Source organism: Epinephelus lanceolatus, chromosome 12 (assembly GCF_041903045.1).
Source record: "Epinephelus lanceolatus isolate andai-2023 chromosome 12, ASM4190304v1, whole genome shotgun sequence".
In the NCBI taxonomy this organism is placed as follows: Eukaryota; Metazoa; Chordata; class Actinopteri; order Perciformes; family Serranidae; genus Epinephelus; species Epinephelus lanceolatus.
Window position 1 is genome coordinate 35604597 of NC_135745.1, and position 25403 is coordinate 35629999.

General features: G+C 41.4%; 1 protein-coding gene across 6 annotated transcripts in view; it reads left to right on the top strand.

Moving 5' to 3' along the window:
* pbx1a (pre-B-cell leukemia homeobox 1a) overlaps positions 1–25403 on the top strand; it is a 105740-nt gene that overhangs the window by 76116 nt on the left and 4221 nt on the right. For 3 of the 6 annotated variants that reach the window (XM_078173359.1, XM_078173358.1, XM_033637175.2), the window contains 7 exons: positions 13575–13819; positions 15236–15289; positions 16597–16787; positions 16982–17117; positions 19730–19889; positions 20807–20919; positions 22920–23009. In XM_078173359.1, the coding sequence (XP_078029485.1) occupies positions 13575–13819; positions 15236–15289; positions 16597–16787; positions 16982–17117; positions 19730–19889; positions 20807–20919; positions 22920–23009 (989 nt within the window). The remainder of the gene's footprint in view (positions 1–13574; positions 13820–15235; positions 15290–16596; positions 16788–16981; positions 17118–19729; positions 19890–20806; positions 20920–22919; positions 23010–25403) is intronic. The other 3 variants (XM_078173361.1, XM_078173360.1, XM_078173362.1) reach the window with 3 other exon arrangements.

The following is a 25403-nucleotide window of genomic DNA, read 5'->3' on the forward strand; positions in this document are numbered from 1 at the left end:
CTGGTATACCTTATTCAAACTCGACAGACACTGAATAAATCTGACTAAAACCGTCGTAGTCTTATTAGTTGTCTAGTTAGTTTGCCCACTGTTTCAACAATCACCAACTCTGGTTTGGTCGAAATAAACCCTTAATTCCCCAGTTAGATGTGAAAATATGTTTTCCTCTCAGTCACTGCGGCAGCTTACAGTCCTGTAACATTATCCCTACCATTTGCAGTCGCCCTATCTTTTAGCTCAGCTGCCTGTTCCACCAGCAGAGACTGACCTCTGGTGGCTCATGATGTGCACTACATACAGTGGGTTAAATAGAAAGAGGAACATCAGCATTTCTGAGGGTATTGAAAATCTTACCATTGTGATTTCTACATACCCTGGTATACCGGCTGGCTGCTGCTGCAGGACGAGTTTTAGGGACGGACTGGAGTAAACACGGCAGAAGCTGCTCAAATACAGCCGCAAGTTAGTGAGAGAATAAGATAAACCTAAAGATGGAACTCTAGTCTGTTAAATACAACAGAGCCTTAGAGTCACTTTAAAAAAAAAAAAAGATAATAATAATCTGTTTTAGCATTTCCTGACAGTCCATACACTACTGTAGCCTCCAGTTGTTTTTCTATGACTAACAGTTTTATTGTTATTTCCTTCTTTTAGATTTAACACACATTTAACGAGGGGAAATCAGATAGGAAAGGCACAAGAAAAAAATAGAATAAAATAAAACAAAACAGCACAAAGCAAACAGTAATAAGAGGAAAGAAATGTAAAGAAAAAGAGCCCCCAGTTGTTGAATGTACAGAAACTTTTGAACGTGAGCAGAAATCTTCCTGAAACATATATGAGCTATTAAAGTCCAGGGGGGTTGTAATTTAATTAAAATGAATTAATTTAGCATTTATGTGAATCAGTTCCACATGCAGACACAAAATAGGACTGCAGAGTAAATAATGCCAACATGTGTGTCTACTGAGCAGGGATAGCATTAATAAGAAAAGTTGATTCAGAAAAATAAATATTTGAAGGCAATAGAGAATGCCTGAGAGCCTCACTGCATTATACTCCATTATGATTTTATATTTTGTGTTTTCTTTTACATAAATAAAGAGATTTCCACAATAAATTAGTGCAACAAAATTAGTTAAAATGCAGGAAATGAAGTGTTTGATGCTTCAAAATTTCTGTTCCCTTCTCTGTGTTTTAAACTGTACATGGTGGGCGTAATTTTGTTCTTCAAACTGCGAGCCAGGTTTGCTATCCAGCGACGTTGTGTAAAATGCATGTTCACATGTTGTCGAGTGAAGTCGAGCACAGCGAAGCAGAACCACCAGCACTATTGTCTATGAGCGGCCATATGGTGGGTGTCCTTGCGTGGTAGCTTAAGGGAGCCTTTCTCCCTGAGATGAAGCAATTTTGCTCAGAAATGAACCTTCCTCTCTCAGCCCTCCATGCTCATCAGACCCTGCCCTATCAGCCACCTCTGAGATCACACTGTGTATCACAGGTCCCAGCAGACGGCCCGGAGTACGGATGGCAACCCGGACATCCCAGGTAGACCTAAACAATCTGTGTCACATGGTCTCTGCATCTCCCCCTCATCAAAAAGCCCACCCCTACTTGTCTAGCCCTGCTCCATGCCTCCAGATGTGGCTTAATTTACTGCGACTCTGCTAATTGCTGTAATTAAGGATTAATTACTGTTAATTACCTTCGCATAAACTCATCACCAGTCAAAGAGCGGAGCCTTATGAAATGTGCCATGCACAGGAACACACACCACGGGGACTTGAGGAGGATTGTGTTACTGGACCTCTTGTTTCATGTCTTGTCCTGGTGCGTTGGGAGGCCATGTAGGGCAACAGTTAGGGCAGGACCGCTAACTGTCATGGACCATCTCCTCCTGGCTCTGAACGCTTCGCACGTCACCTTCTCACCAACTGTTGCCCGGGACAGCTTCACTATGCTGGCTGTCATTTTATCAGAAGTTGGCATTTATTTGCTGACAAATTTGATGCATTAAGGAAATGTTGAGAAGACTGTCTGCAGTCATTTGTGACATTTTCAAGTGTTTTTATTGCATATAGACTAAAAAAATATTAACACTAACCTCCTTAACTTTGGGCTGCAGGATTTGAGTACTAAATGAAATAGGTCTGTTGAATCTAATATCGAAAACTGACAAGTATCGAAACAAATTTCATATTCTTAGGGTGCTTTCAGGCCTAGAGTTGTCTTGCTTTGGTCTGAATCAGGGACTAATTTTGTTCCAAAGTTGTATAATTGCCTAGAGTTGGTTCATGTTCTCATGGCAGCATTTACAAGCGGACCAGATCAAATGCCTTGCCTGAGATAGCTGCTCTTGATTGGTCAGAAAATCCCAGAAGTAAAGCAAACGTTGAAGAAGAGTACACTTGCAAGATAAATGTGACACTTTCTAATGTCACAATGGAGGGACAACTACGCAGGTTGATTTTAGTGCTGCTCATCGTGGACTATATTGCTGTCATTGTTCATTTTAGTCAAACCAGAGATACTGGATGAAGCGAGATACCCAACTCAGCTCACTTCCTGATTCAGTGACGTCAGCGCCACGCCCCCGTAGGAGACTTGCGGCAGCTCTCTTGAGGGAGAACAGGCTCTGATTGGAGGGAGAGCTAACCACGCCCACTTAGGAGACAGGAAGAGTAACCGTTTTCTTAACATTGGATAAGCCTACAGTTGGGTATCTCCCTTCATCCAGTATCTCTGGTCAAACCATACAGTTTGAAAACGAGGCGCGGCTCCAACTAGAAAACAATGTTTTGATGCATTGGATGTGCTGAATGTGCATATTAAGGCAGTACAGGAGGAGGTGCACATTAATAATCCTCCAGGACTGTAACATGCTCATGTTTAACCCAAACAATGTGTCATGTGACTGCAGTTGGTTCAGATCAAGGTCGGAACACGTTCTCACCACAAACGATTCTGATTATTTGAAGTGGTTTCAACACTCAGTTTCCTCAGTATCGATACACCGGTACCAGCTGTGCTTTCTAGCCTTGTTACATTTATCTTTTAGTAAAAATTTCAATGGGGACACTGAATGGCTGAGTGAAATGCTGGCTTTCATACAGAGGAAAGGTGACAAATTTTTATAAATGAAAAAAGAGGAAAAAGTGATTGATGGTTGCATGAAGTGGATGTGAATGTCAGTGTCAGTTTTGAAAACAGAAATTGTGTGAGCTTCTAGGCCTGTTTTACCACCTGACAAGCCGTTCTCTTAAGGCACAAAGGCCCCTTTAAGATGCTGACCTTGTAGTTACACAAGTCCTCCAAATTTTGCAGAATGGCATCATTTCTCTGTGGCTTCCAGAACTGTTACAAATCGCTGTTGAAAATTAAATCAGTTTTATGATGCGACAATGCTACAGTTAATGTTTGGTTAGGTTCAGGCACGAAACGACTTGGTTAAGTTCGGGGAAATATTAAATAAAATGAGGACTTTGTTCGTGGTTTTGGTTAAAATGAGCACTTTGCTAACGTTATACAGCTTCGTGGTCATAAAGTGATTAAAGTTATGGAAAGATCATGTTCATACTTAAAAATAACGACGCTGACTCGCCATTAAAAAAAGGAAAAACAAGCCCATTAAAGTTTGGTGTTTTGTGACCCATCAGTTCACCCCGACCTCATCTGTATGCAGACCTATAACGGCGTCACCTGACTTCTTCCTTTGCTCCTGTCATAATTACTGTGGCTGATATAGGGCTTTGTCACTTGAGTATAAACATGTTGTTTTGGAGCACTGGATGCTGTTGTTCTCCTTGGGAGGTCATCTTAAATTGCAGCGTCCCAGGTTCAAATTCAAGGACCTTTATTGCCTAAAAAACATTGGAAATGTGAGACCATACCAAGCCGTGTCAAAGCTTTAGGAAAAAAGTTAGTGTGACCAGTAATTTATACACTTTCCCGTGCACGGTCGCCTCTCCATACATGTCTTTGTCTCTGTGTTTGAGGGCCGACTGTGTAGCTTGCTGCTCCACAAGTTCGTGACTTCTCCTCAGCCATTCAGTCACCGTGGTTTCCAGTGCAGCCTGGAGCTGTTAAAACTGCATGGGCTGAGCATGAGTTTGATTCAATCAAGAAGATATATATTTTAAGACACCTTAAGAAAGACTGACAGCCAGGGGGCTAATGTATTGCCTATTTTGAATAATGAATTATTTTAATGAAGGCTTTTAAATGGGGGTGCTCTGCGTTGGTGGCAGGGCGGCGCTCTGAATGGTCTTCTCCTCTGGCGCTGGCTGCCTCATTATCAGGCCAGCCCCTCAGGCCTCAAACTGGCCTGCTTAAGCCTCAGATGATGACGATAATTACCGTTATTAGGAGTAGCTGCAGGGGGAACTTGTTCTGAAAAACACCAAGCTGAGTTCTTGCCTCGCTTGCTGCCGCCACCACTGCCGCATGAGAAACTACCGATCGCCAGTGGAGAAAGCCAGAGAGCGAGAGAGACAGAGGGAGAGGAGGAAAAAAAAAGGAGGGGATGAGGGGAGCGGCCACCAAATCCGCCTAATGTGACGCCTGTCAGCTCGTCTCCCACCAGCTGTCACCTCCTAAATGCACTGGGGTTCATTTTTTTAATTGACACCTCGCTTTCCTATTCCATTTCTATTTTTCGCCTTTCATTTTCCCTCCATCACTCTCTTCCCTCCTTGCCTGTACCATCCACATCTCCTCGTCTCGGCCTGTCCCTCCAGTATTTCTTTGGTGTTTTTCCTTGTCCTTGGTATCCCCCATCCCCCCACCCGGTGTCAGATACAACACCCCAGCTCTGCCCCCTTTCTGCACATGATACTCGAGATGGCTGATAAAACATAAAGCTGTTTTGGAGGTACTTTATGACTATGCCCTTGTGTACTGAGGTTGTACAGCTTCCCATTATCTGGTGATGGAGAGAACATTTTGGGCCTGAGAAAGTTTCCCGTGAGTTCATGGGAAGACCACAAATCTAGCTTTCAGCTTAAAGTACAGAACATTTTAACACCATTTAAACAACACAATATTTAGTTCATAACAGTAGTTTCCATCGCATAGACTTAAGCTATGATTACTAATTTTATAATGATTGTCCTTCTTTATTACAGCCCAGATTCAATTCAGTAGAAATGACCACATATACAGTAAATTGGATATAATGCAACATAATATTCATTTAGTGTTCACAGTAATGATAATAGCATTGCTTAGCACTGTAGTTTACCTCTCCTATGTGAGGCAGAGTGTGAAATATGGCACAGTGCTGCATTTTATGGTAATTGCTTTATTGGTAGGGCTGGAGTTTGAATCTCAGTACTCTCTGCTTAATATGTCTGTAGCACTAAGTTTAGAAAGAAATCTTACTTTAGCCGATTTCAGACGATTTTATTTAGGCAAAGCCTGGAGTGGGGGCGATACCTGGTTTTTATCTGGTCCGGTTTACGAGGCTGAAATGGCAATTGACATAATGACACATTCTGGTAAATTAAAAAGTATCCTACATTAGCAAAGTGTGCTGATGCAGATGTGAAGGGATCATATTTCAGTAGAAGTGAGAGGGGGAAAAGTGGCCATGTTGTCTTTGTTGAGTAGAAGGTTTGTGTGTTTTTTGGGGCGACTGGACGAAACATAGTACTTAGTCTCTCAAGAAGACTGTGTTACTATGGCAACATTTTCAATAAAAAGATGTCTTATATGATGCGAAGCTGAACTTTTACCAGTCGCCCTGTTTCTATTTGCAATGGTCACTCACTTTTGCAATGGACAATTCACATAGTTGAAATGAGGAATTATCTAAACAAACCCTTGATTGTTTACAAGAGGTGCATATTTAATCGATTCAGTGACAGAGAGTTTTGATGTTACAATACATGGCAATATATTCGGATGTTTGGTTACTGTTGGGGCACAGTATCAATATGTTCCACCTCATAGAATTTGGTATTCTAGTCCAGTCCAGTCCGACTTTTGATATCTGACCGGATTCAACATTTTTACACTAGCCCAACCCAAGCGATGTCAGTCGAGTCAGTGTCAGTTGGGACCGAAGACTTTACAGTTGAAAAGCCAGACATTTCTCTGTTCTCGGCTGAGATTGACGACATAGTGCTGCAACACATGTCTTAATTAACATTCATTTTTAAGGATTTTGTTATTCTACAGTATGCTGTTTGTATTATTAATTTGTTTTTTTTAAAACAAATCCAAAAGGTTAGGTGTGTTTTCTGCATGATTATAATCCCATGGCTTTGGTTGGGTCCTACCTCTCCACTTTTTGTGTCATAAAAGCAGCTTGTGACAATTTTTGTTAACATGGATAAATTATAAACCCACAAAAATGCTTATAATAATAGGCTCTAAGTCTGAAACAATGTTAGACAAAGTGCTGAACCTCAAAATTTAAAGTGCACTCCAACCCAATGAACGGACATCCGAAAAGTTGAATATTCAGGTTCAGCTCTACAGACCTCTGGAACGCCTCATCTCTTCTTGAGGCCAGTGGCTCAAAGCTCCTAGCATAATGCACCTGAAACTTCAACCAATCTGTCAGTGTTTGAGTTGCATTGTGGGTAGTTTAGGCACCGGGACTTCACCAGGAAGGAGAAGGTATGAAATAAAAAAAGACGATATCTTCTGATTTTATTGCATCAATTTAGATACTCTTTTTTTTTTTAACTGTCCGTCATGAGTCCGACCATGTAACAGAGTGTAATGCTGAGTTGGTGGGACACTCTTTCAACAGATTCATGGATAAAACACAAACCTAGCTTTCAGCTAAAATTACACAAATGAACATTTAATACAGTGTTATTAACACAAGTAGACCTGATATGATAATTACATTATTAACTAGCTGTGCAATAAATGAACATTGTGTACTGGACACTATCAAGGTCATGTTCATTCATTGCACAGCTAGTTAATAATGTAATTATCATATCAGTACATGCCTGTGTGTTTACAGTGTTGCCAACATGATGCCAGAATAAACAGCAGAGTTTTCCCAACCATTACAAGGTTTGGACGTTGGTCGTAAGTGTTAAGCTGTGACACATTTTGGTCGCACTGCTTCTGCTCTGTAGTCTTTCACCGTGGGCGAAGCTCAGGCAGCTCCTCCACACACACCGACAGAGCAACAGTGAACCAGGTGAAGTGAAAATAACATTGAGGCTTATATGTGGACGATACACCATTTAACCACTAACTCACGAACCAGGGAGAATCTGATTCGTTTCTTTATTACACCAAAACTGAAAAGTAACTAAATGAAATCTCCATAGTTGCCAGAAACGTTGGCGAGATCTTCTGATGTAGACCACTCTCATGTTTTTTGGAACGGTCCAATGATAACTGTATTTTGGGAAATGGTATGTAAAGACCTTTAGCACATACTAGGATATGAGGTTCCTAACAGATGTTTGGTGCTTTATCTGTGCAGATTATCTGAAGCAGATGTTTTTGCTAGTGCTAAAATATTGTTAGCAGCAAGCAAGAAAACTATCACTAGGAGCTGGGGTAAAGAAACACCACCAGCTAAGGACCAATGGTTAACAATTGTAGAGTAAATCTTTTTAATGGAGAAATTGACACATACTGAGACTACATGAAGCACAACTAGAAATGAAATGGGAGAAATTGACTCTATACAAGACTCAAAAAGATGACACTGGACTGGAATAATAATCAATAGATACATTAATCCTTCAGGCTGTAATATGTATATTTACTCAAGCAGTTTTTGTTTGGTTAGCTCTGTACCGTTGCGGTTGTAACTGACACGTGACTGTCACAAAAATTGTTTTAATAAAGATTTAATTGAAAAAAAGAAAATAACATAGAGGCTAATAGGAGTTTTTCTTGGCGGTTACAAACCAGTCTGAAAGTTTAGGAGAATAAGTCTAGAAGAATTAAAGCAACATTAATGAGCGTATCTCGACTTGTTTAAAATCAGTGGCAATAAAACTAGCCTAACCTTGTACATTTCTTTTTAAGGGATAAATGACTCTCTTTTTACCCCTGTGCCAAAATGTTTCATATTTATTTAAGTGCAGTTTTTATTAACAGAGCTCACGAGTCAAATTTATCTGTTGTTTTCATTGTGTGGTTTTATTTTATTTACATTTTATTTATTTAGTATTTGGTAATATACTACTAATAATTCCTATATCTGAATATTTTTAATGATTAAAAGTTCATGTTCTTTAAAAGGGTGTATTTGCATTATTAAGCTGTTATATTATCGTGACATAAAATGGTCCTTTATCGCAATTATTTCTGGAACAATATATCGTCCGACAATGTAGTTATAGTTCGTTTAGATCATGTTGTTTTCATGGCATGGACCTCATTGTGAGGTTTGATTAGTAAATCCATAACAGTTGCCCCTTCTTTAGTAAAACTCAGATTCAATTCAGTGGAAATGACCACATATACAGTAAATTAGATGTAATGTAACATCATATTCATTTAGTGTTAATGATAATAGCGCTGTAGTGTTCCTCTTGTGTGTGGGTCAGTGTGAAATACGCGCTGCGTCTTATGAAGTCTGCTTTATTGGGCTTGCATCACATGCAGATGAGAGCAGGATGCTGAACTCCTTGAAGGAGCAGGGAGGGGAGGAACTTGTATTAGTGATACTTGTCATGTCTGCTGTAAATCACGCTGCTTTTTTTCAGGTTCCTAGGTTGTTGTTGTTTTGTCTCAGAATGCTGTGTGGCAGGGATGAATGGTGGTGATGTTACATTATCATGTGGCTGTCGCTTTCACTCCTGCTGACTGGTCTGTGACAGGCCCACACACACACGAATGTATACACACACACACACACACACACGGTTGTGTCAGGAGCAGGCCTGATTTATTAACTGCTGAAACCCTAGATGACGTGTGCCCACACAATCAATACAGAGCACAGCCACTGCCTGCCCCTCTCTGGGGTCATGTGATGTGGACAAGTGCTAGGCAAGGAAGGACACACACACGCAAACACACACATATACACTACAGTGCTGCGGAGTGTATTGCATTACTGTATTGATGGGAAATGGATCCAGTCCAGCGTTGGCTGCTAGCTGCCAGTCAGAGGCAAGAAGGGTAAACTTTCATCATGGCTGTCAGGGACATCACTGCTGCCTTGTTTGACCGTAAATCTTCCTAATTGTGACAGAATACTTCAACATCATTAATTAAACATGTTTTCATTTAAAAGCACTTGCAGGGCGCCAGGCTGGGTGCTCAGGGTAGGCTGCCAATGTGCATAGCTTTGTGTTTTTCCTGTGTGCACATGCACAAAGTGTATGTTTGTGTTGCGTGTGTGTGCGTGCACCTTGATTCCCCCCGTATGAGTGGGTGGCTTAATCGTCATGTTTATTTACACTCCTGTTGTCTGCAAACAGCAGGCAGTGTGGCGATGGGTATGAGCCAGCCCTTAAGGAAGTAAAACAGCAGAAATTAATTTAGTCAATAACCAAAACGAAGACTTATTCTTAGAATTCCATTCATTATTCAGGAAACGGCTCGGGAATTGTTTATGATACGTATTCATTTTTTATGCCTTGCCTTTTTGGGTTTTAGTGCCCCACATCTCAGGGAAGGAATTATACAAGAGCATGCACAAAAGGAGAGGAGGAAGGAGGGAGGGAGGGAGGTAGGAAGCGACAGAGAGGGGAATTGTGTCCTCTCATTGTTCAATTAAGTCTGTCGGTAATGATCAAGATGAGATGATGGCCATCTTCCTTTTATAGATACTAATCTGTGACTGTCCGTGGAATGAGGGAATTGCGGAGCAGTATGGACGCCATGCCTTTGTTGCTAATAGACTACAAAGTGTGTGTAAAAGGTTTTTGGTGTATAACACAAGTCTAGGGAGCATGAGATGGATTGTAAAAGAGGGGCCTTCTCTCTGTCAGGTGATTATGTTAATGTATAGTTGCAGAGTTCACAACGAGCACTCTGACTGGCATTGAGGTCTAATCGATTTCATTGCTATTACTGAACAGAAATAAATAAAGCTGATGGCTGTGGTTAGGGTAATTATGCCACAGCACAGTGAATTGTTTGATTTTCCTTATTAATTGTATTTATTTAATCCATTTCATGCTTTTAGTTGTGCACTCAGGGACTTGGAGGGAATGAATAAATCACTCTTAGGCTCATTAGATTCCCCCTCTGGTTGGGATGTGCCACTATTTTGTCAGAATTAAATTGGCGAGTGTTATAATTTCCCGCTGGTGTGATTCACATGAAAAATATCCACATATTCATCTACCAGCACATGTGCACATGCACCCACACACACATGCACATGCGTCTGCTCCCCATCTGAACTCCTGACCTTTTCCAACCGTCTGATAGCCATTGACATTTGCCTCTTGAGCTGAGCTTGCTCACGTGTTGGAGCTGATGGGAATGGATGATGTTATTGCTGGAGGAGGAAAAAAGAGGGAAGGAAAAAGGAGGAGTGAGGGGAGGGGGGGTTGAAAGCTTGAAAAGAGGAGGACCGGGGTAGACGAGCTCCCCGTGCGGCCTCGGGAATCCATCTGGACCCCCTGCTCACCAGAAAGGTCACAGGGCGACTCAGCCTTACATCCTCATTACAAAAGAGCCGTCGCTGGTGACTGTGGGCTACAATGTGGCTTTACTGCTCTGTCACACAACCTGTCATTTACCCTCACTGTCTACAGTCATCATGGACGAGACATACAGGGTGGAGTATTAGATCGTCCTCCTGAAACCGTCTTAATAGATGCGTAGATTAAAGTGTGTATGAAAAATGTTGTGGCAGCCTGAGCTTTGTCTTTGTCCTTGAAGACAGTGGATGGAATGGAGGGCTGCACCTGGTCGGCTGTTTTCAGCACCTCTGAGAAAAGCAGGACACTGCTGCTTTACCGAGGGAGCCTTCTGGTGGCAGAAAGAGGCAGGGCAGTGCAGCTGATCCTAAAATAAAAACCCATGCTGAAACACCTGCATGTTTTTCACTCTCTGCTCTGTAGTTAAAATAGCAGTGTTTAAATAGTTCTCACGTGAGCCTGCGTCACATACGTGTCTCAGAACATCAGGCCGTGTGACTTCGTTTATATGTACATCGTGTATGTTGTTTGTGCATGTCTGTCTCAGCAGGCCTGTCTTTGCTGTGTTTACACTTCAGTCTCCACACCATGGGAGCTGAGTGTCAGTTGAGAGCTGAGCGCCTGTAGGTGTGTGAATGCGTGCAGGTTCAAACCCCCAAACAAGTGTGTAAACAGACCTCAGAGACAGTCCTAAAAACATCCTCAGTCAGATGAAGATTACAACATGAATAAGGCGTGAGACAATATCAAAATTTCATGTCATGAGTATCCTGCCCAAAATAATTGCCATATTATCCCAATAATTATCAAAATATGCTTAAAACTTTTAAAGCGACACTAAAAAATTACCGTAATCAGTTTATCTTACATTACAAATAACAAATGTAAGATAAATAAATATTTTTTTATTGCAGTCAGACAGTGAAAAACAGTCTTCAAGGTCTACTATGCAGGATTGTCAGAAAGTAAAAGACAACCCCAGATTTACAGATTTGCATTTTTTCATGGCTGTGCCTCTGTGATGCCTGCTGCTTTTGGTTTGGTACCTGGTCGCTGCCTTTTTTGGGGGTACACGCCCATAAACTTCCCGAGCACAGAAAATAAGACAAAACAGTCAGAGGGCAGAGTCTCTACAGATAAATACACCGCTACACACTATGAGGTCATAAGTGATGATATAGAGCGGTGGGTCTCAACTGGTCCAGACACAGGGTCCAGATTTCTCCTCAGTCATTAGTTAAAGGTCCACACAGTTTAACATATTCAGCGTCATATGTCTGTTTGGCCATGTTGTCCAGCAAGTTTGCTGTCTGTCAAGTAGTCACTCACTCTACAGCAGGAAACGGCACTTCAGAATAAAAGCTCTGTGCCGGGAATTCACTGTACTTAAAAAATAAAGTGTGTTTTTCACAACGTGGACACATTCGCAAGTCACCTGCGGTCAATTCAGAATGGACCCACAACCCATTTTTAGACCGTGACCCACCAGTTGGGAACCACCGATTTAGAGGGATTACTTCTGTATGAGTTTATACATCCTTTTAAGGAAAATCCTGCATAGTGTGTCTGTAAAAAGCCAGGCTTTTTGAAATGGCAACATATCTTAAAATATGAAATTGCCAAAGCTTGATAAAGGTCGGTTGAGTCTCTTTTATTGTAAGTTGCCCAGCAGTCTCTTTTAATGACTGCATGGACATGATATTCATGATTATCCAGGTAATGGAAATTCACCATGATCAACTTACTGTGTTTTTGATTGGTAAACTGTGTTAAAATTGTATATCGTCCCAACTATGTATACTGCATTGGTGTTCCAGTTGTGATGTTAGAATGATAATTTAGTGGGTATTGGTATGATGTGAGGAGAAGCAAAATAACTGTGCATTCAGTTTGATGCAGGGTTTTTATATTTAACTAAAGCGAAACTGAAACTAGGTGTGAAGAACCATTTTAGTTAAAAACTTAGAACATATTGTGTCGTTACAAAACTAAAATAAAATGAAATTATACTGAGAAGTGTTTTTAGCTTTAATCTTTGTCAGTTCAACAACACAACAAGCATGAGGAGGCACTGGTGCATATGTTCACTGAGACCATGATGTCTACGTGACTGTGAGTCAGTTGCCTCCACAAAGTGTTGCGTTTGTGTTGTAACACTTTTTCTGAACTCCTTATATCTTACCACTGACAAATACCCCCTAACTGTAATAAAAAAAAATAATAGTGAAACTGATAAGAACTAAACTATTACAAACTGAACTGAAAGCAAAAATGAAAATGAATAAATCAAAGCTAATAAATAATTCAAACTTAAATACCCCTGGTTTGATATTAAGATGAGGAAAAATCTTCTCGTTGCTGATGTCAGTTTTGAAATCATAAACCTCAATAATCACAATAATAAAATGGCTGTGAATTTTGACCCTTTCACTTTTACTCAACTTTTTGTTGTTTATTAGTCGTCATGTTTTCAGTTTGTGTATCTTCATCTAGCGTTGGAACTATTTGATTTAGCTCCTATTCTCTAATCTCCTCTCCGGATTTATTTCAACCAGGTGTCATTGCATTAATATAGTGTGTCTAATGTGTGTTATTACTTTGTTTTTCTGTTTAGATGGCATCTGACAAGATAATAAAGCCATCAGCCAGAAACAAAACCTAGCAGGAGCATAAGGAGAGCAATGAAAGATGAACTCTGGTGAAAGGCTGTGTTAATTTTTTTTTTCTACATGAAATGATAGTCAGAATCGATGAAATGATAGTTTTATGGTCCTGCCTAGCTGCCAGCCTCTGTGAGGCTGCAGCATTTTATGGCACAGACTTGAACTATTAAATCGATGGCCATATTTCAGGGAGTTCGCTCAGTAGGCTGGAGTTAAGACTCTTTCTCAGTCGTAGTATAATTCTTGCTGCTCAGTCATTTTGAACATCCATATAAACAGGACTGTTTAGCATCGGTGTCTTCACATCATCTTCTCCTGTTCTTTGCAGTGCTCAGTATCCGTGGTGCCCAGGAGGAGGAGCCTCCAGATCCTCAGCTGATGCGATTGGACAACATGCTGCTGGCGGAGGGCGTGGCCGGCCCGGAGAAAGGTGGCGGGTCGGCAGCTGCTGCAGCGGCCGCAGCAGCCACTGGAGGGGTCGGCGCAGACAACTCAGCGGAACACTCTGACTACCGGGCCAAGCTGTCTCAGATCAGACAAATTTACCACACAGAGCTGGAGAAATATGAACAGGTGGGGTGGAAGAGAAGTTTCTTGATTTTTGTTTATTTAGCTTCTTGTAGCACATAACTGTCAATGGGATTCCCATGTTCTATGAATGGGGTCCTCAGACTTCATTCAAAACTTAAAGGGACAGTTCACCCCAAAATCAAACATACATATTTTTCCTCTTACCTGTCTGTCTGCCTTCACTCAAATATAATAGAACTAGATGGCACTCGGCTTGTGGTGCTCATTCATGCATTCATTCATTTTGCGTAACCGCTTATCCCATTAGGGGTCGTGGGGCGCTGGAGCCTATCCCAGCTGACATTGGGTGAGAGGCAGGGTTCACCCTGGACAGGTCGCCAGACTATCACAGGACTGACACATAGAGACAGACAACCATTCCCACTCACATTCACACCTATGGGCAATTTAGAGTCACCAGTTAACCTGCATGTCTTTGAACTGTGGGAGGAAGCTGGAGCACCTGGAGAAAACCCACACTGACACAGGGAGAATATACAAACTCTGCACAGACGGGCTCCCCTACTCCGGGTTCGAACCAGGAACCCTCTTGCTGTGAGGCAACAATGCTAACCAACAGTGTGCTGCCAGCTTGTGGTGCTCAAAGCCCAAATAAAATACATCTGAAAAAAACTCAACAGCAATGTCTCTTTCCAGAAATCATGACCTGGTTACTCAAGATAATCCTCAGACCTTGTTGTGAGCAGTTTAATGTTGGAACTATTTTCTCTCTAGCGAACTACACCCACCAACCGTGTAACTGCGCAGAACCACTGAGCTAGCTAACGTTACAGCTCAGCTAAAGAGGACGCCATTAATGTTTACATGTCGCACTCTCATGAGCTTCTTGTCCATGAGTAGATGCACCCTTCCTACCACACGATGATTCAGTTGGTAGGTGTAGTTCGATAGACAGAAGATAGTTCCTGCATGAAACTGCTCACAACAAGGTCTGTGGATTATCTTGAGTAACCAGGTCATGATTTCTGGAAAGTGACATTGCTGTTGAGTTTTTCAAATGTATTTTTTGGCACTCTGAGCACCACAAGCTGAGTGCCATCTAGTTCCATTATATTGGAGAGAAGGCAGACGTCTCTACAGCTGATATCTCCAGCACTCTGCAACTCACGTCAAAACAAGCTAGAGTGATAAATAGCTCTACAGGTTTTGATTTTAGGGTGAACTGTCCCTTAAAATCAGCCCCCATAATAGGAATGAGTCAGGCACTGTTAGATGTTATGTTCCCCTCACAGTCCAGTGTTTTGTTTCCACCTTTTCAAGCAGTAGTTTCTTTCATTGTTTCATACATAGATACATATCAGTGTTTCCAAAATCCTCCCACTACTCAGATGACGACTGTAGGATGTGTTGTAATTTTAAATTTCTCTTTTCTGTTTAAATGTGCAACTACTGAAAAAGTTGGACATCGTGTCGACTGGTGGTGGACAGAGGCAAAACTTAAAAAATACAAAAGTCAGTGATTTTAATCTTTATAAATTATTATATTGTTGACATGCACAAAATATGTGTCTTAATTAAATTGCAAACATGTTTACTGTCTTTTTCAAGGGGACAAAAGATGTAGTGTAGTGAGTCACACCTTTGCCTGACCTCTGAGCTCTCCCTGCTGAGAGGAGCAAGCAGAAAGAAAATGTTCTCTTTTAGAATAACAAAAATAAAATGAATAAATGCGAGAAAATAATGAGGGATGGAGACTCGACCTTCGTTTTTTTAACATGTTCTCCATCACGTTTCTGTGTTTCCTAATAAGGTGAAAAAACATGCAGCTGAGGTGAATTGAAGACTCTAAATTGCTCAGAGTTTTGGCATTGTGTCCGAGTCTTTTTCCTCGTCCTTTGTGCAGTGCATGCTGGAAAAAGCTCCATCTGAGAACCTAAATAGGAATCATTTTGTATAAGCGATGAATGAGATATTTCCCTGAGAATTTTTAACTAAGCATAATAATCTCACAGGCCAACTCATGACAAGCCATGCTTTCAGAGATGTTATCTTCAGCAGGCAAGCAGCCATTATATCAGTCACACACCAGCTCTTTTCCAAAGACTGTAACGTCTTGTCATTCCCTCGGAAGTCAAAGCGTCCTGGGTTTGTCATCTTCTCCCGAGGAAGGCTAGTCATCGCTAACTGTCACAGTCAATACACACCTGAGCATTTCTGTGTCACCACGCTACGTACACCTCGCGCGTGTATGAGTGAGTAGTGTCTGGCGTGTGTGTGCAAGCAGAACGGCTGCTCGGTGCATCACTTTGACTGACGTAACCCTGGTGTTGACAAGCAACAGACACCTTGACTCTGAATGCAGTCATATCCAGTGACTGATTCAGACAGAGAGAACGAGGTAGACTGAAAGATGGAGTAAAAAGAGAGGGAGACAGTTTAAACCTCTTGAACGTTAACGGGACTGAAAGCCTGCTGTCATTTTAGATTTCTCTTCACTTGTCACATTTTCTCTTCCATTGAAGAGAAGTCTTTTTAATATTCAGAGCACCGCAAGTCTCGCTGCTTCCACTGTATGACTCCACCGCTACATTTGTTTGGTGTGAAACATGGCACTGTGTCTGCTGCTTTAATTTAGACTATTCTTATTGCCTCTAACGCGTGCTGCTGTTACACTGTCAGACCTGCGTCTGCGAGGCCGAGGCCTACCAGTGAAGGTGCAGCCTCTCCAGAATCCAATTTCACCCTTTTGTTCTGTGCGGAGCAGTTGAGCCTCTATGATAGTTCTTCTTTTTATGAATCCTGTCTGTCTGTGCATCCAGGCGTGCAATGAGTTCACCACCCATGTGATGAACCTGCTGAGGGAGCAGTCTCGCACACGACCCATCTCGCCCAAAGAGATCGAGCGCATGGTCAGCATCATCCACCGCAAGTTCAGCTCCATCCAGATGCAGCTGAAACAGAGCACCTGCGAGGCCGTCATGATCCTGCGCTCGCGCTTCCTCGACGCCAGGTCTGTGTGTGTCCATGTGGGGCACAGAATCTAACAAAACTGTCCTCTAGTTTTCATACGTTGTGCTCTTAAGTTTTTATTCTAAATGCATCTTAACAGCTTTTAATTAAAAACTAAACTATCCTTGTTTAAATGAAGGTGCAAGTGAGGGATAAATTTTGTTTAACGACCATTTCTTTCTGCTTCCTGTCCAGACGAAAGAGGAGGAACTTCAACAAACAGGCAACAGAGATCCTAAACGAGTACTTTTACTCCCACCTCAGTAACCCCTACCCCAGCGAGGAGGCCAAAGAAGAGCTGGCCAAGAAATGCAGCATCACAGTGTCACAGGTAATCAGAATAAACTAATGCAGAGTTCAAACTACACAACTTTAGCCATGATTTTCCACCTGCTGACAGTTATTGGAGCTCCCTGACAGAAGCCCTAGATTAGAGGTGAATCAGCATTGGCTCGACACTTGCAAATTGGTACATTTAGATATCTAGCATGCTAAATAACTGAACCTGTCTGGTAGTTACAGCCATTGAGAGTGCAAGACAGTAAGAACTTTACTGTATGTGCTGCATTTGCAACAAAGACCAAAATCATGTCTTGCACATGGTATTTTATTTCCTGTGTCAATTCTCGCATGTGTTTTTGTGACAAATGTAATTTGAAGACCAGACGAGCTCATCTAGGATTCCTCCTGCTGAAAGACTTTGTAGTATGTGATCCCCTGTTGCCAGTCAGTCATACGTTCTGAAAACCACAACGACTTACAGACAGCAAGCTTGTAGTGTGTGAACTCAGCTTTATTGATCTACTTAGATTGTGTGATCAATTGTTTGGTCAGAAATAATCAAAGCCTGTGGCACTCTGAGCCCTTAACCATGGCTTTGCAGGATTTGAGAGTTTACTTTAATTGGAGTCAACTAGTATTACACAAGTCAATAAACTGAGCTTTAAAGATGCAATCTTGACCTTATTTTAGGGTACAGTCACTTTAGAGATTAAAAGCACTGTGGTGATGATCAGTTTGCGCAAAGTATTATTCACAATGGACAGGTAGGTTGATACTAAATGCACAGACTTGTCCTTCACAAATATCAGTAAATGCAGTGTATTTTATGAATGGAATTTTATGTGAATTACTTTTTCATTTTATCCAACATTGGTTTTCTATGTTTAGTTTGGGTTCATTCCAAGCAGCAGCTGGTGTTTACTGTAAGTTTGTGATAATAGGTTAATGGAAAACAGCACTGTAATAATATTATAGTAATATTTCTCCACAGATCTGATCCAGGACTTTATTATATAAAAAAAACTGTGTGTATTTTGGTGTTGTGTTTTCTATTTTGAAGGAGACAGACTTACCAAAACCCAGTAATAATCAGCCATGTGTGTTGCAAGTCCGTGTGGAAACCAATTATGTCACAGCAGCTGTGAAAGCTGGTGCTAAAAGGTCCTGTGGTAACTGGTGCAGGAACTATAATCCAGGCTTAGACATTAAAGCTGGGGTAGTCAGGAACTGGAAAAGGAAAATAAAAACAGCAGAATTTGAAAATACACCCTCCTCCTGCAGCTCCTACCTCTCTGTCCTAATTCAGGATTATGTTCCTGAAATATGTCCCTTTTTTCCATATAGAGTTTTAGAGTTTGAAGAGGGTTCAGCAGGACGTTCAGTGTGACAGTGACGTTCACGTAATATAGTTGCCTAAACAAGCGAACTGCGTTTGGATCAGAATTGTGCTACAACATTTTTTGCTGACACTAGATATCAAACAAAAGACAGACATCGTATCATATTAAGTTACTTTAAGCTGTAAAATCACCACTTCTAAGCAGAAGGCAGAAGATTATATTATTTCAGAACCTCACCGGGCAAAGCCTGTCTTTGTCCAGACAGTGTGAAAGGAGGTGAGGAGTGCTCACTCTTCAGTAAGATCTGGGGACCGAAATGACCCAAGAAGTGACCAAAAAAATGACTGTTTCAAAGAATCTCAGTCGACTGAGGTGTCTCCAACTGATGATTCGAATCTCAGATTTTCAGGGGGCAGCCCCACTTCATACAGAAACCCAGTGTTTCCCATACACTTGTTTATTTAATCTTAATTTATTCAACAGTTGCCTGCCATGCACTCGCCACCCAGAGGTCCCCCCGCCTTGCTCCCCGTGGCTCTGGACTGCTTCCCCAGGAGGAGAGGGGGCAGCTGCACCAGAGATGGACTTAATTGGCGGCTATAGCAGCTCAAAACTAAAAATGTATTGCATATAAGCCGCCAGGGCCTGTCAACAAAAAGGAAGACAACTATGGTTACATGCGATAAAACAAAAGGACTGGACAGATGCGATTATCAAACATGCTGACATGTGCAGCTCACACTTCATATCAGGTTACGGAGAAAGTATTTCCTGTTGTAGGGATGAAAAATGTTATGTGTATTAAGGGTTATCATGTCCACCTCATCAGAAATCAGGGAGGTAGTGACCTGTGATGTGACCTGACATGGTGTATGGTCCAGAGTGCACTCCAGCACTGGGGATGAGTATTTCCGGATGTACCCTATTCAGAGAGACTTGTCTTCCTCCATCATTGAAAACAAGTCAACAGAACTTGCTTGCTAGCATTAGCTAATGTCTGTGGAGAACTGTTTTGCCTCCAGCTAGGCTCCGCCCACCAAAAAACAACACACCATTTACTATAGGAACGTCCTTTTTTTTAAATGACCTGTGATTGGCCAAAGTCTCCCATCACAGGCTAAATTCTCCACTTAAATTACGATATGCTCAAAGTTTGTTTTGGGATTTGTGCCCAGTGATGGCAAACTTAAACTGCCTACCCCAGCTTTAAGTATTCATTTTAAACACTACAAATAAAATGTTGACGGATTCATTGGTTTGTCCACATGGCTTAAATCTCTTATTACTCAGTGACTGTATCTTTTCATTGCTATTTCGACAGGTATCAAACTGGTTTGGGAACAAGAGAATCCGATACAAGAAAAACATCGGCAAGTTCCAAGAAGAGGCCAACATGTACGCAGCGAGGACCGCAGTCAATGCAACCAGCGTGTCTGCTCACGGCAGCCAGGCAAACTCCCCATCAACTCCCAACTCAGCAGGTGATCTGAGTCACAGACTGACGACAGACCTAAAATAAGCTCTGTAGATAGAATTTTCTTTTTATGGCAGAGCAGTTAAGATGCATAAGATAGAGCGCTATCATGTTCTCATTCTTCTCACCTGAGCCCCGGCTCAAGAATTGAGTCTCTGGTGCTGTTTCATTCAGACTAACAGAAGGCCCCTGTTCTCCTCAACTAACCCAGTAATACAATGCTTGCTCCTCTTGTTCCATTTTTTCTTCTTCTTCTTCTTCTTCTCCTATGCCGTCTGTCTCTCTCACTCATTTTCTCTCTCTCCATCTCTGTTATTGACCTCTTGGTCTTGTGGACGTTAATTTTTTCCTGCCTCTTGTCCGGTTGACCCTGTGCATGCCATTAAGCTGCTCAGAGGGCAAGCGGAGTCTTTTGTCATATAGAGACTTCGCAACTGTATTGGATTAGCACCGGGTGTTGAAATCAAGTTACGCGATGGTCTCTTTACATCTGGGGAGCTGGGGTCCATTAAAGGACGAAGACGATTCTTTGGGTCTTCCTGCAGATCAATTATTACTTCCTTAATGAAACACCAGCAGCACGGACGCTTAACAACAATACAATCCATAAGGCTTGTTTTAACTGGACTTAAACAGTTTTATGATGATTATCTGTCTCATGCTTCTTGCTGGTTGATTTTTCCTTGTAAATTATGGCTCAGTGATATTTTAATGTGCACATACTGTCTGCAGCATGCAGGTTTGTAGAGGAAGCCTTTTTCATGATGCCTGCACCCCCCCCCCCCCAAACTAACCCACTTAATGCACTTTTGCTTATGCATGATCATTTTAACTCCTTATTCTGTTCCTCTCTTCTTCCCTTTTCTTTGTCCTCCTCTCCTGCTCTCTTTCTCTCTTTCTTCTTCTCTGCCTCTGTATTCTCAGGTTCTGCTGGCTCTTTTAACATGTCAAACTCCGGAGACTTGTTCATGAGTGTGCAGTCCCTCAATGGGGACTCGTACCAAGGGGGGCAGGTTGGGGCCAACATACAATCCCAGGTAGGCGCCTCTCCAAGCGTAGTGACCGAAAGCTGACAAAACTCTTGGCATGTAAACAGTTCAACCACTGTCCAGTGTGAGAGCGCAGACACCCACAATGACTTGACCTACACAGCGGAACAAAGGTTACACATAGCCTGAAGCTTTACATTAACGTAGAAGCCATTGTCAAGCCACAGTTGAGTAGACGACTGCAGACAGTTTTGGAAATGGTGCAACTCTCATCAGCGCTCCTGACAAGTGTTCACATAGCCACTGGTGCACTGCGGCTCCCTGACCTTGCCCCAGTGGACAGTGATGACCAGCACTGTGTTTCAGAGCGTTACAACTCTCACCATAGATTAAGGAATCACCACTCGTGGTAATATTCTCATTTGGTTTCAGTGCTTTTGGCATCATTTCTCCATCCCTCCATCCCCCCTTTTCTATTCAGATCAGCTCTCCACACGCTTTAGGTCGTTCATGAATATGCAGAAGGGACAACCCTTATAAGAGGTAAAGAGGTCTTCAGGGTTGGCCTTTAATTATTGAAACTCATGTTCCTTTAAAAGGGTTATTTTTCTGAGCATGTCAGAATGGCCTCTCTCTCAGGGCGGTGCAATTAAAAGAAATCAAAAAAATGAGAAAGTACAACTTTGTCTAAACTGGCCTCCTGACTGGAGTCGTCTGATTTGTTGTAAGATCCAAATGGCAGGTGTGTTTCATGCTGCTCTGACAAAAGATAGGAAGCGGCATCCAGTGAATCTGTGAAGAACTCAGAAATGGTGGTATTCTAAAAAACTTTTGTTGCAAAAAAGTGTAAGCCGTTACCTCGGATACACCAGATTTTTTTCGTCAGCTACAATTAAAGATTCATCTTGTAGCCTGGCGTCAAACACCAATGCTTTGTCTTGCCCCTCGCGTGTGACATGGACGCCAAATGCAGCTTTTGGCGTCTTTATGGGACGCACCACTTGTCACTGAAAGCAACTGCTGTGGTATAAAGAGCAGGAACATCCGCATAGGAGGAAAGGGAGATGGATGAGTCAAATAAAATAGGACATTCATCCAGGAGATCAAAGTTTATGTCCCTTTTGAAAACTGAAAGTCAGTGTTAAGGAACAAAAGAGTTTAATCCAGCCTGAGACTCTAAATCTTTTGTGTGATGGCAAACGCTGATATCCTTCAAGTAAAGTGTGAGAGGGGTCGGAGGTAATAGTACCTGAGACAAGATTCTTTCAGTTTGCGCAGCTTGAAAACCACAGTCTTCGAGCACATACGCAGCATTCGAGCCTGACTAGCTTTAAGATGAACAGAGAGACAAGTGTACCACGCACTGCATAACATTCTGTTACTGTATTATAGTTTGTAAAATCAATAACAAGATCTGTTTGTTTGCTCCAAATGACCTCCGTCTCCTAAGAAAGTAAATGTGTTGGTGTACCTGGCTACAGATAGGCAGTGTCCACATAGATGCCCAAATATTTATACGAGGAAACTTTGAACTCAAATTTTACCTTTTTTCTAAACTCTAACCAAGTAGTTTTGTTGCTTAAACCTAACTGTGACTGTTTCACAATGTTAACCCCGTGTTACAGTGTGTTTCTGTCATGCAGATATGCTAAAGGTTACCCGGTGCATCACTATGAGATACCGAGGGACATGACAAAGCATTGGTATTTGACGAAATATTGAAATGTTGTCATTTGGGTGCATCCACATGTAGCAGAACGAGTTGCAAAGTAATTTTAATGTCCGATTTTGATGTATTAATTTACACTAGCTACAAATGCATTCATAATTAGTTACTTCTTGTTGTCTCTCTTGTGTTTCGTCCTTTTGCGACGTCTGTTATCGAGCTTGTAATAGCAGCCAAATCATTCTGATTCGCTGTTTGTAACCTTTTCCTGTTTATGATACCCTTTTACTATCAGACTGACCTTTCCTTGTGCATGGCTGTCTCTGTTATCCAGAGCTTTTGTCTGACCAGGCCTTTTGTCTGTGTGTCCCCGCTGTTCCAGGTGGATACCCTTCGCCATGTTATCAGCCAGACCGGCGGATACAGTGACAGCCTCGCAGCCAGCCAGATGTACAGTCCACAGGGCATAAACGTAAGACCTGTAAACAATCTCCTTCTGTCCTTCCCAACGTTTTCTCTGCTGTCTTACTCTGCAATGATTCCCCAGTTGCAGGATGTGTGTAATATTGTGTAATTCTGTGTGTGCGCTGGGATGCCACTTAGCAGAGCTTGCCGGGGTTGGGCTGTTGTCCAGCCAGTTGCCCCCTTGCTCCAGTCGTGCCCTAGGTGGCAGGCAATGAGGCAGCTACCAGGCTGAGTAGCTGGACACGCTCCTGGTCTGTCGGAGGATATTAGCGTTAGCGAGACACCTGCAGTCGACAGGAACAAGGACACAGGTGTCATCCTCCCCTCCCAACGCTGCTCTCACATTGGCAACATAGGACAAGTCATACCTCCTAAGACTGGTCTCACCAAAAAAAAAAAAAAAAAAAGTTTCCCAGTTGCTAATTCTTAAAATAACTCTTTAACTAGCCTGTCAACGGCTGGGCCCGTTTTCTAGGTCTCCTTGTAGGGCTGGGCGGGGCGGGACAGGCAACACTGGAGGCAGTGTGTTAGCATGTAGATCCATAGCGACAGGCTGTGCCGGGCTGAACAGAATCAATACGACAGTCACAGGGACAGACAGAGCGGAGCTTTGGGCTAACAGTCCAAGCACATTGGCCAGATCATTCATCCACAGGAACAGCGGCACTGACAGCCAAGCCTGCAACACCCCTCCTGCTAAAATAAGAACATGGATGCATCAAGCCAGTTACAACATACAACAGGGTCGACTGGAAATAGGTGTTCAGTGAACTGTTACTGGTGATCAAAGCAGACAAAACCTTTTTTATGAAAAGTGCAAAACCAAAATCAACCTCCAAACAAGTAATTTGGGCTCGACAACAAACAAACTTTGTTAAATTATTAACATTATGGATCACCAGTATGTGCCTAACATCATGTGTTACTGTTACACTGAAGTTACAGAGCTAAGCATCTAATTTTCTAGTAAATGAACACCCCACAAGGTCATTTGATAAACTCAGCACTGCTCTGAAGGTATTTCCACAATCCTTAGAGACTCTTTAAACCATTTGGATGAGAAAATATCTTGTTTGCCCCATCATATAAAAGATCATTTTACTTTTTCCTGATCTGAACATAGATGATAGCCAGAGATTACATATCTTCCTGCTCAATTTGTACAATGGAATATTTTTTTTAATTAAAATGTTTATTATCAGTTATATTGCGATATATATATTTTTTCCAGTATTTTAAATTTTCATAGTAAAATAATGCATTCACATATTTTTTCATAATTATTTTTTATTATTATTATTTATTTATTTTTATTCACAATTTTACTTATTATTATTTTATTGATTTATTTATTTTTATTTATTATTCATTTTATTTTATTTAGTTAGTTTTCCTTGTAGAACAGTGATATGTTTTTTGTGAAAGGACTCTTTTAGGTTTCTGGAAATACCCTCAGAACAGCCGTTTGTGCTGTATCAGGCTGTTCTCATGCACTATTCATAGTATACATACGAAAAGTAATGTATCAGAATTCATATATAACCCACGTAATCATGAACCAGTAATTCATACACAAGCATAACCCATGTAATCATGAAGGCTGCCATTCTTTTTTTAATTTTATTTTTTTGTCCCTGTCCAGGTGTGAGTTTGGCAGCCCTAAAATTAAATTGGGATTCATCACGGTCACTCCAATTTTTAAGAATAGGGAATTACAAGAAGTAAGAATAAGAGTATAAAATAGAAGTATATAAATATGAAGCAATAAAATCATATTACATAAAATAGAAATGAAAATGTACATTAACATAAAATAAAAATATAATGTGCACTATGCTACAGTGTTTAACACCAGTAGTTATGATATAAAGTTTTTTTAAAATAATGTTTTTTTTGTCACTGTGCAGAGGCTGTAAGTGTGAAATTTAACTAAAATATATACATCGATAGAATAAACAAGAATAGAATAAAAGTAAACATAAGGAATGTGTACAGTTATGTGCATAATTAAGTTGTAAGAAACAGGTAACAATAATCATAATATAAAGCTTATCAATCACGTGACGAGCGCTGAAAGAAGTTATGTAAAAACCGAAGTCTGCATGAAGTGGCAGGACACAGGACACAAGACTTTCCCCCAGGAGACCGGTGTTTGTGTCCTGTGTGAAAAGTTATTTTAGGATTCGTTGCACATTACATTAGGTATCTAACTTTATGTTCTGTTTTTCAAAATCTAGCCTACATAACCTTACTTTCATAAACTTAACTTACATAACTATGTCATGCGACAACACCTAACCGTGCTTCTTTTCTGAACCTAACCGAGCCAATAGGGGCACTGATTGATTAGATATCATCCAAAACATTGTATGAGGGTACGTTGGTTGTTTGACAGCCTTCT